Raw genomic sequence first — 12,292 nt, forward strand, 5'->3', positions numbered from 1 at the left:
TGAGGGCCTTCTGGTGGTTCCCTCACTGCGAGAAGAGAAGTTACAGGGAACCAGGCAGAGGGCCTTCTCGGTAATGGCACCCGCCCTGTGGAATACCCTCCCATCAGATGTCAAGGAAATAAACTTTTTGAAGACATCTGAAGGCAGCCCTGTTTAGGGAAATGTTATGGGGAGTTTTTAATTGTTTATGTTTTATCGCTTTATTATTATTATTGTTATTATTATTCTGTTGGGAGCTGCCCAGGGTGGCTGGGGAGGCCCAGCCAGATGGGCGGGGTATAAATAAATTATTATTATTACTACTACTACTGTTGGGCTACCTGTTTTCTACCCTATCAACCCCAAAGGACACCAATCACCAGGGCTGAGAAGTGGCATTCTGTTGCAGAACTTGTGTCTCTGGGTGGCCACATTCATCCCATACACTTAAAGTGCTATGATACCACTTTAAAGAGTGATAGCACCCCCCCCCCAAGAATTCTGGGAACTGTATGCTAAGGGTGCTGAGAATTGTAAGGAGTCCCCAAAGTGCTTCAATTATTCATTCCTCTTCCCAGGGAACTCTGGGAATTGTAGCTCTGTGTGGGGAACAGGATGTCTTTCCTAACAACTCCCAGCACCCTTAACAAACCACATCTCCCAGAATTCTTTTTTTAAAAAAGATATTTATTGAAAAAATTTAGGATATAGACATACAACATACAAGACATACAAAAATAAACATACAAAATAATAAACAATTAAAAACACACATCAATTTTTAGTAATATAACTTCCATATCCTTATTTCCTCCGACCTCCTCATACTTCCCTTCTTTGTATTCCAATTCAGTTTGTTGGTTCAGCAAATCCTTACCATAGAACTTTAACCCATTTATAATCCTTTTTTTTCATATCTCCTAAATCATTACAGCCAGAAACCACTTAATTTCTATCCAACATCTTTCTAACATTCATTGATTTTACAATATTTCTTTAAGTAGTCTTTAAATTTCTTCCAATCTTCTTTCACCGACTCTTCTCCCTGGTCTCGGATTCTGCCAGTCATCTCAGCTAGTTCCATGCAGTCGATCACCTTCATCTGCCATTCTTCCAGAGTGGGTAGATCTTGTGTCTTCCAATACTTTGCAATGAGTATTCTTGCTGCTGTTGTAGCATACATAAAAAAAGTTCTGTCTTTCTTTTGCACCAATTGGCCGACAATTGGTCAGCCACATCTCCCAGAATTCTTTGTGGGCAACCGTGATAATGCGGTATCTTAGCGCTTTAAGGGGAGCATGGGGTGTTGGGGGAGGGGTGGTACCTCTGGTGGAGGTCATGTTCTGCTCCTTCTGTGGGGTCGTTTGTCCACCTTTGGTCACCACCTGCACTCAGCACTCACCTGTGGCTCCTAGAAGCCGTCAGCATGCGACAGCGGTCACAATCCCAGGAAACGTCTTTAACTGGCTGGCTAAATCAAGCGAGGGCAGCCGATGGGTCCCTCAGTGAGTTAGGGACTTCCCCTGCATGCAAAGACAGGCTGTAGCGGATGGAGCAGGTGAGATCAGGAGCGAGTCTCACAGTCAAGAAGATGGTTTCTGCATGTGCTGCAGGTAGCCCATCTAGAAGAAGGAAAACTCTGATCCTAAACCTCTGCTGCCTCACAGGACGCCTTCAGGAACAGAAAAGGCTAAGGAGAAAACCCTTTCACAAATCCAGAGCGGAGTCCCTAAGGTGGTTGGATGGTGCCTCGTTTGCCTCCTTCCAAGCTGGTGCCAAACATCTTGCTCTGCTTTCATTTGGACCACATCAGTGAGGTGTGTGTGTGTGTGTGTGTGTGTGTGTGGTGGGGGGTCACTGCCCAGGCTTGTGACCCGGGGAGGTCACCTTCGTGCTGTTAACGAAGCAGTTTTGCTTCACCCCCGGAGGCGCACTCCATTGTCCCTGGAGACCAACACAAGCCAACATAGAGCCTTAAACCCATGGTGTGAATGAGGCCCAAGCCTTCCTCTCTTCCCCTTGCTACCCCATCCGCTTACAATGAAGATGGATGTTCGAGAAGTCGGATAGAGAGAACTTTCTCCCACCTTTTTGTAGCACTGGAACTTGCGGACATACCATAATGCTGAAGGTTGGAAGATTCAGGACAGATAAAAGAAAGGACTTCTCACGGTGCACAGTTGAGCTATAACAACAACAACAATTTATTATTTATACCCCACCCATCTCGCTGGGTCTCCCCAGCCACTCTGGGCGGCTTCCAACACAATATTAAAATACAGTGGTACATCAGATTACATACACTTCAGGTTACAGACTCTGCTAACCCAGAAATATTACCTCGGGTTAAGAACTTTGCTTCAGGATGAGAACAGAAATCGTGTGGCAGCAGCAGGAGTCCCCATTAGCTAAAGTGGGTCTTCAGGTTAAGAACGGACCTCGGAACGAATTAAGTACTTAACCCGAGGTATAATGCCTCAAACATTAAAAGCTTCCCTAAACAGGGCCGCCTTCAGATGTCATCTTAAAGTCGGGTAGTTGTTGTTCTCTTTGACATCTGGTGGGAGGGTGTTCCACAGGGCGGGTGCCACCACCAAGAAGGCCCTCTGCCTGCTTCCCTGTAACTTCGCTACTCACAGTTAGGGAACCGCCAGAAGTCCCTCAGTGCTGGACCTCAGTGTCCAGGCAGAAAGATGGGAGTGGAGACGCTCCTTCAAATATACTGGACCGAGGGACTCCCACAAGAGTCCCAACTTAGATACTGTAGCTTTAAGAGAGGATTAGACAAATACCTGGAGGACAAGGGCTATTGATGGCAACTAGCCACAGTTGGAGGCCGTAATGCTTGCTGGAAACTGCCGGAAGGGAGAGAGATGTCAGCAACAGTAGCCAGAATGCTGACACGCACAGCTTCACTATCATGAGGACTAGCAACGAAAAACCAAAACCAAAAAGAAACTTTGATTCACAGGGAGATGCACGTATTCCCCCAATATTTGTTGTTCTTATGTAGTGCACACGGTGACATTTGCAATACATTGGCTTGATCCAGCAGAAAAATCTTAAGGTGCTGGGGATTGAATTACTGCCTGGAAAATGCAGATCCTTTGAAAACTGCCACACTCCCTTCTCCTTCCTGCGGTTTGGAGCCTTGCAGCCCTGACGGGGGCTTTCCTCCAAAGGGTTAAGCTGACAGAGCGTTGCTTTCCTAGAAAGAGCAGGAAAGGGATCCCAAGGAGCTTTAATGAAGGGGGTGGGAAAAGGAGGGTGTTGTTGCTGCACCCCTGGCCTCCTTTGCAGCTGCAGGAGAGAGTGGAGGGCAGGAAAAAATCCTGAATTTTGGAAGGTGCATGGACAGCTGACCGGGTAAAAAGGATGGGGAGAAGCTGGTTCCAATAAAGGGAGTGGGAAGCAGAAAAGGGGGGGGTTCCCCAAGGACCCCCAAACTCATCACACATCCCATTCCCTTCTCTTTTTTTGCATCCCAGCAGTGGCGTAGCGTGGGGGGTGCAGGGGGGGCCGGCCGCACCGGGCGCAACATCTGTGGGTTAGGCTTAGGGGGCGCAAATCCACGGGTTAGGGGGCGCAAATTACTTGCCTTGCCCCGGGTGCTGACAACCCACGCTACGCCACTTCATCCCAGCGTCAGGGGTCTCCTTTTCCACTCAGCTGCTCCCTGATTTGACAAGCGAAGAAGACCCAAGTGGGTGGATATTCCAGGCAGCGTTTATTTCTCTTAGGGCAGGTGGAAGGGTGCCAAGGGTGATGGGCAGGACCAGAGGGAAAGTACGGTAGATGTGATTTTTTTTTTAAGCTTTGTGTATAAGGGGAGGGGTGGTACCTCTGGTGGGGGGGCATGTCATGCTCCTGGGGCAGTTTGCCCACCTTTGCACTCAGCAGTGGCGTAGCGTGGGGGGTGCAGGGGGGCCGGCCGCAACGGGCGCAACATCTGGGGGTTAGGGGACGCAAATCCACGGGTTAGGGGGCGCAAATTACTTGCCTTGCCCCGGGTGCTGACAACCCACGCTACGCCACTGGCACTCAGCTCTCACCTGTGGCTCCTAGAAGCTGTCAACGTGCATATATTTCATTCCAAAATTGTTTAAAAGATATGATGAAATATATGAAGAAATCAAAAAGATGTTTAAAATATCATTTAGTAAAAAACCGGAGGCATTCCTTTTAGGTATAATCACAAACGATATTCCTGACAATCATAGGAAAGTATTCCTCTACGCGACAACAGCTGCCAGGATGCTCATAGCAAACAATTGGAAAGGGAGAAAAATTCCACCAATGAAAGAATGGCAAATTAAATTTTGTGAATATATAAATCTGGCAAGACTCACAGCATTCATAAGGGGACAATCGGACCAAAAATTATTAAAAGAGTGGGGATGTGCTAAAGACTATATGAAAAAACATTGTTCTGGAGTAAGCATATCGGTATGTAATGAATGATGCTTTGCAGGGGTAAGGAAAGAGAAAAATGGTGTAAAAAGTATAAAGATAGAGGTAATCTGTATTAGACACAACAACCTAGAAAGAGTAAAAATTTTGAGGTCTTAGAACAAAGGAAGGACGTCAATATGTGTATATGTATGTAATGACTAGATTAGAATGATATCGTTTTATTTGTAGATGTGGTTTTTTTGTTCTTTTTTCTCTGTGTTTTGTTTTGTTTTTCTTGTTTGTACTGTTTTATTTTGGATTCAATATTTGTCATTTTTGTTGTAATTTTGCACTGAAAATAATAATAATAATTTTTTTAAAAAGCTGTCAGCATGCAACAGCAGCCACAGACCTGGGAAATGTATTTGACTGGCCGACTAAACCAGGTGAGCGTAGCCGATGGGTCTCAAACCCTCCGTGAGTTAAGGGCTTCTCCTGCAAGTAAAGACAAGCTCCGTGGAACAGATGAGACCAAGAATGGGCCCAACAGTCAAGAAGGTGGTTTCTGCACGTGTTGTAGAGGGAAGTGAGGGGCAGATGGGGCTCCCCCACCTGGGAAGGCAGCCCATCTGGGAGAAGGAAAGCTCTGATCCTAAACCTCCGCTGCCTTGGGGGAAATCTGTTGTAGGGATAAAACAAAGAGAGGGGGAGGCTCATAAGCCCCCTTGCTTCTTCCTGACTCTTTAAGAGTTCTGGGATCCGATGAAGACAATCTTACGTCAGGCGCTGACAGTTCACCTTGTGCTCGTTCTCCTTTTCCTTTCTCGTTGATCTCTTCCCCCGTTTTTGTAGGTCGACGCACCTTTTTTGTGGGAGGGATGGAAATGGAGGAGCAAGAACTTTCAGGTGCCACCTCAGCGGAAGGAAGAGGAAAAGCCCTTCACGTCCTCCAGGCTAGGGGTGTCGGGGAATTCCTCCAGAGGAGACCCCGGGGAGCCGTGAAGCAGGAACCGGCCGAGGACTCCCTCCATCACTGGGAAGCCCAGTGGCGGGAGTTCCTGAGGACGGTGGAGACCCCCAAAGAAGTGTGCTGGGCATCCCCTCCGCCACCAGAAGAGCCCAGCCCCTGGAACGACGCCAAGGCCTTCCTGGCCTCCTTCGAGCAAGTGGCCGAAGCCTGCCGGTGGCCCACGGAGGACTGGACGGCCCACCTCCTGCCAGCCATCAGCGGAGAGGCCGAGCGGGCCTTTATCGGCTTGGAGGCCAGAGACAGGGAGGATTATGGGAAAGTGAAGGCGGCCATCTTGCGAGGGGACGCCATGAAGCGGGAGAAGAACCGGCAGCGCTTCCGGCGCTTCTGCTACCAGGAGGCCGAGGAGCCGAGAGGGGCTTACAGGCGGCTCCAGGAACTCTGCCGCCGGTGGTTGAGATTCGAAAGGCACTCCAAGGAGCAGATCCTGGAGCTGCTGATCCTGGAGCAGTTCCTGGCTATTCTGCCGCCAGAGATCCAGGGCGGGGTGAGGGAGTGCGGCCCGGAGACCTGCTGCCAAGCTGTCACCCTGGCGGAGGATTTCCTGCTGAGGCAGCGAGAGGCCGAGAGGCAGGTAAGCCAGGTGAGGCCACTTGGCAGAATTCGTTGCCAGGTTGCAGGTGAGACATACTGAAGTTGGTGGTGTTGAAAGTGCAACGGCAGTGTGGGTCGACGTATGCTCCGGGTGAGGCACAAACTCACAACCTCGGAGAGCTAGTGTGCCGTAAGGGTTAGAGCAGGGGTCAGCAGTGGCGTAGCGTGGGGGGTGCAGGGGGGCCGGCCGCACCGGGCGCAACATCTGGGGGTTAGGGTTAGGGGGCGCAAATCCACGGGTTAGGGGGCGCAAATCCACGGGTTAGGGGGCACAAATTACTTGCCTTGCCCCGGGTGCTGACAACCCACGCTACGCCACTGGGGGTCAGCAAACTTTTTCAGCAGGGGGCCGGTCCACTGTCCCTCAGACTTTGTGGGGGGCCGGACTATATTTTGGAAAAGAAAATATTAACGAATTCCTATGCCCCACAAATAACCCAGAGATGCATTTTAAATAAAAGCACACATTCTACTCATGTAAAAACACGCTGATTCCCAGACCATCCGCGGGCCGCATTTAGAAGGCGATTGGGCCGGATCCAGCCCCCAGGCCTTAGTTTGCCTACCCATGGGTTAGAGTGTCAGAGTAGGACCTGGGAGACCAGGCTTCAAACCCCCACTCGGCCATGATGAAGTTCGCTGGGCAACCTTTAAAATTCCTAATAGAAAAGCCTTTGGTTATTTAAAACATTTTTTTCAATTCATTTATATATCATTTCCCAGAATGCTTTTATTACCTTACACGTCCACCACATATGATAAAAGGTGCCTTCTTTTTCTTTACATTTCCAACAGATATTTGTACCTGATAATTGCTAACTTAAAAAGGTAAAGGGACCCCTGACCATTAGGTCCAGTCGTGGCCGACTCTGGGGTTGCGGCACACATCTCGCTTTACTGGTCGAGGGAGCCGATGTACAGCTTCCGGGTCATATGGCCAGCATGACTAAGCCGCTTCTGGCAAACCAGAGCAGCACACGGAAACGCCATTTACCTTCCCGCCGGAGTGGTACCTATTTATCTACTTGCACTTTGACGTCCTTTCGAACTGCTAGGTTGGCAGGAGCAGGGACTGAGCAACGGGAGCTCACCCCGTTGCAGGGATTCGAACCGCCAACCTTCTGATCGGCAAGTCCTAGGCTCTGTGGTTTAACCCACAGTGCCACCTGCATCCCTTATATTTGCTAACTTACTTGGTGTTAAATACCAACAGTACATCATTTTGATATAATTTTCCTTCAACGTACAGCATGCCATGAAATCACAGCAAGTTTTCTGGGTACCCTCGGGCCAGTCACTGTCTCTCACCCTAACCTACCTCACACAGTTGTTGTGGGGGTTAAATGAGATGGGGAAGACCCATTTACGCCACCTCGAGCCCCTTGGAGGAAACGGTGCAATAAATAAAAAACATAAATTTTGAATGCAAGTACTCCATTAGGTTTTCCTCCATAAGGAGTTCTATTTTCTAGGGAAACTCAATCCTAATTTGTCCTTCAAGATTTTTTTTTTTTGGGGGGGAATAATTAACCCCTTATTACTCACCTTCCTGACCCTGTTGCTTGCTTGTTTTTATTTAAGCCATTTATATGCTGCTTAAATGCAGTAGTCTCTAAGTGGTTTTCTAAGATACAGTACAGGAAAGGTAAACATCAGTTAAAAGTATAAAACCAGACTTAAACTGCCTGCTGGAATTTTTTAAAAAATGTCTTCAGGGAGCACTGGAAGTTCAACAGGGAATATGTGCTGGCAGTAGTCTGTCCCCATCAACTGTCCACATTTTCAGTTAAAAGTATAAAATCAGACTTAAACTGCCTGCTGGATTTTTTAAAAAAATGTCTTCAGGGAGCACTGGAAGTTCAACAGGGAATATGTGCTGGCAGTAGTCTGTCCCCATCAACTAGTCCACATCTAGACTAGGCCCAAGAATGTCCCCACATGGAGCACATTGAAATAATTGTGTTTGGAGGCTATCAACACTTGGATGACTGTGGTCAGACTACCCCTGTCCAAGAACGGCTGCAGTTGGCTTCCTGACCATAGCTGGTAAAAAGACACTGCTAGTCACAGAGGCCACCTCAGCTTCCAGTTCTCTAAATCAGCCTTTCTCAACCTGTGGGTCCCCAGATGTTGTTGAACTACAGCTCCCATCACCCCTAGCTAGCAAGGCCAGAGCTCAGGGATGATGGGAGTTGTAGTCCAACAACATCTGGGGACCCACAGCTTGAGAACCGCTGCTCTAAATGCTCGGGGATGATGGGACTTTTAGTCTAGCAAAAACCAGAGGTTCACAGGTCCCTCATCCCTGATATAGGAGACTGAGAGGAGAAGAGATAGCCACCTTCAAACATCTGAGGGTCTGCCCCATGGAAGATGGAGCAAGCTTGTTTTCTCCTGCCCCGGAGCGTAGAGCCAGAACCAATGGATTCAAGTTACAAGGAAGCAGATTCCGATGAAACATCAAGAATCACTTTCTGACAATAAGAGCTGTTGGACAGTGGAAGGGACTCCCTCAGGAGGTTGTGGAGGCTCCTTCCTTGGAGGTTTTTAAGCAGAGGTTGGGTGGGCACCAGCTTTATCTGAGTTTCCTACATTGCGTGGGGTTGGAGACTCTTCCAACTCTACAATTCTATGATCTCAAAAAGGTTCTTCTCTGCTGTTTCAGGTGGTCTTTGAGAAGGCAGCTCTGAGCTCCTCTGAGGCAGGCCAGGCCCCATCTGAGGTCGAGCAGAGACAGCTGTGCAGGGAGGCCAAGCAAGAATATGACCATGACATTGACGAGGCCGGCCTGCTGGGTAAGGAGGGATAAGCCTTGCTTGCGCCCAAGTTCTTCAGCGCTCTGTTGTTGCTCCCTTGGCTGACCTCTGCATTGCAGGGGGCTGGGCTGGATGCTACAAAGGTAAAGGTAAAGGGACCCCTGACCATTAGGTCCAGTCGTGGCCGACTCTGGGGTTGTGGCACTCATCTCGCTTTATTGGCCAAGGGAGCCGGCGTACAGCTTCCGGGTCATGTGGCCAGCATGACTAAGCCGCTTCTGGTGAACCAGAGCAGCGCACGGAAATGCCGTTTACCTTCCCGCCGGAGCGGTACCTATTTATCTACTTGCACTTTGATGTGCTTTCGAACTGCTAGGTTGGCAGGAGCAGGGACCGAGCAACGGGAGCTCACCCTGTAGCGGGGATTCGAACCGCTGACCTTCTGATCGGCAAGTCCTAGGCTCTGTGGTTTAACCCACAGCGCCACCCATGTCCCTTAAGTTCTTGAGCGTTCTGTAGTTGCTCCCTTGGTTGACCTCTGCATTGCAGAGGACTGGGCTAGATGCTACAACAGGCAGGAAATTCATAAAGTGGTCAGCCAAGACCCGATCTTCAAGTGCTTCACAGGACAAGACGTTTGGGGAGTCACCCCTGCTTTATTGCTTTGTAGATCAGAATTGTGGAACAGATGTTGCTGGACTATAACTCCCACCAGACCTGACCACTGGCTGTGCTTGCTGGGAGCTGTAGTTCACCAGTATCCGGAAGGCTTTTCCTTTCCTCACCTATTTGCTAATGATCACTTCTACTAATTAGAGTCTCTTGGTTTGAACTCTTGATAGTTCTTTGCCTTTTTTATATACATTTTTATTAATTTTTTTAAAAAATATTAATTCCAACATTCATACAGCTTAACTTCTCATCTTATACAATATTTTTGGACTTCCGTCAACGCCTCTGATGATTTTCCGTTCTTTGTCACTTATTATGCATTTCTTAATTTCATATTACCTTTAATTACCCTTAACTAATAATTCACCTCATTGTCTTTTTTGCAATATTTCAAATAATTCACCTTACAAAACTTCTTGCAAACCTACTAGTGTGATCTGTTCATCACAATTACTTTTCAAATAGTCCACAAATTTACTCCAGTCTTCTGAGAATCTCTGGTCCTGCAGGTTTTGAATCCTTCCTGTTAGTTTATCTAATTCTGCATAGTCCATCAATTTCATTCTCCATTCTTCTTTCGACGGTAGTTCTTCTTGCTTCCATTTTTGTGCCAGTGATATTCTTGCTGCCATCACTGCATATAAAAACAACTTACAGCCCTTTCTGTTTATATTGTCTCCTACAATGCCAAGTAAAAATGCTTCTGGTTTCTTTATAAATGTATATTTCAACATCTTTTTCATCTCATTATATATCATTTCCCAGAAGTTCTTCACTTTTTTACATTCCCACCACATGTGATAAAATGTTCTTCTTTTGCTAGTTCTTTGCCTTTATCCCAGCAGGAGCAGTGTGGGACGGTGAGATCGAGGTGGAGCCAGACGCAGCATCTTCAGAAACACTTCTGCATCAGGAGGTGGAAGAGCACTCTGAAGATCGAGGCAGGCCAAACAGGCAGCCGAGAAGGAATCTGGAACCAAATGAGAAGAGGAGGAATAAGTCCGTCGCCATTCAGGTCGGCAACTTCCACGAATTCCTCAGCCAGCAGAAGGGAAAGAGGCCGAACAAGTGCCTTGTGTGCGGCAAAAGCTTCAGCTGCAAATCAAGCCTGAAGGCCCATCAGAGAGTCCACACGGGCGAGAAGCCGTACAAGTGCTCCGAGTGTGGAAAGAGCTTCATCCAAGTGTCAAACCTTACCGCACACAAAAGAACCCACACAGGGGAGAAGCCCTACACCTGCTCAGAGTGCGGAAAGAGCTTCAGCCGGAGCGACCACCTGACTTTACATCAGAGGACACACACGGGGGAGAAGCCGTACATGTGCGCCGCGTGCGGGAAGAGCTTCAGTCAGAGCACGGACCTCACCTCACACCAGAGAATCCACACTGGAGAGAAGCCTTACAAATGCTTGGCGTGCGGGAAGAATTTCAGCCGGAGTTACCGCCTCACTATCCACCAGAGGATGCACACAGGGGAGAAGCCGTATAAATGCCTGGAGTGCGGCAAGAGCTTCAGTCGGAGCGACCATCTCACTTCGCATAAGAAAATGCACCCGGGGGAGAAATCATAAAAACGAAGCTTTTCCCACACATAGAACAGGCACGACTACCATGTCTGAGAACCCTCTCACAGTGGAGAAACTGTATAAATGCTCAGAGTTTAGCAAAAAAAACCAAAACCCTGTTACAGTGGAACCTCGTTTTCAAATGTAATCCGCTCCGGAAGACCGTTCGACTTCCAAAACGTTCAAAAAACCAAGGCGCAAAGGGCGGCCTGCAATTTGAACGGAGAAAATTGAAAATACCTCAGCAGAAGCCGTTCAACTTCCGAGGCGCGTTCAAAAACAGAAGCAATTACTTCCGGGTTTTCGGCATTTGAAAACTGAAACGTTCAGCTTCCGAGACGCTTGAAAACCGAGGTTCCACTGTACTTTAAATAAGGTCTGGTGATGGGAGTAGGGTTTGTTTCAAAAATTGGAATCGAAGCAGAACAGATCCTGAGGACAGTAAACATTTGAAAATATCCTGTCAGTTCTCCAGCAAACAATTAAATTGCCAAAGGAGGCAGTATTCCAGCTGCTTTCCAGATATATAAAAGTTTTGTGTTCAGCACTCACCTTATGCAAAAACTACATAAAAAGAGAGTTTTCCTTGATTTTTTTCTTTAAAAAGCATTATGTACTGTTATATTCACCTCGTATTTATTTAAGCAGGCAGCAAACTGTCCTTTACAGATCGTTCTCCTCTGGATAGATTTGCATGCTGATATGTTAGTGTGTTCAGGGTTGGTTTTAAGCAACAACAAAAATAAACAATGTTAAAACATTTCTCAGAGGAGGTTGTGCTTTGTTGGAGTGATTCCCAGAGGCAGTAAGGCTTCTGAATACCAGTCGCTGGAAACTACAGGAGGGGAGATTTGCTGCTATATTCAGGTCCTGCTTCCAGGCTTCCCATCAGGTCATCTGCTCAGTCCCTGTGAGAAAAGGATATGGGACTAGATGGGCCCTTGGCCTGATCCAGCTGCCAGGCTCTTATGCTCTTATATGTGGTCTGTGATGTGGATTCCGGTGGCCTGCGGCAGTATCTGAGGATACGTGGTTGAAGCCGGGACGTGACACCTTCCATCTCATTCCAAACATGGATAATAAAAATAATAATTTTATTATTTATACCCCACCCATCTAGATGGGTTTCCCCAGCCACTCTGGGCGGCTCCCAACAGAATATTAAAAACACGGTAAAACATCAAACATTAAAAACTTCCCTAAACAGGGCTGCCTGCAGATGTCTTCTGAAAGTCAGATAGTTGTTTATTTCCTTGACAACTGATGGGAGGGTGTTCCACAGGGCGGGCGCCACTACCGAGAAGG

The 12,292-nt window shown here is 47.8% G+C and overlaps 1 protein-coding gene across 1 annotated transcript; it reads left to right on the plus strand.

The window, feature by feature from the left end:
- The first annotated feature begins 3,624 nt into the window (after window positions 1-3,624).
- Window positions 3,625-11,749, plus strand: LOC310701537 (zinc finger and SCAN domain-containing protein 23-like). Its single transcript, XM_083492572.1, has 4 exons — window positions 3,625-3,682; window positions 5,224-5,984; window positions 8,661-8,790; window positions 10,266-11,749. The coding sequence occupies exons 2-4, from the start codon at window positions 5,250-5,252 to the stop codon at window positions 10,991-10,993; spliced, it is 1,593 nt and encodes a 530-aa protein (XP_083348698.1). The 5' UTR covers window positions 3,625-3,682; window positions 5,224-5,249; the 3' UTR covers window positions 10,994-11,749.
- The last annotated feature ends 543 nt before the right edge of the window (window positions 11,750-12,292 follow it).

Source organism: Podarcis liolepis, assembly GCF_965112155.1.
Source record: "Podarcis liolepis genome assembly, chromosome: 2".
NCBI lineage: Eukaryota > Metazoa > Chordata > Lepidosauria > Squamata > Lacertidae > Podarcis > Podarcis liolepis.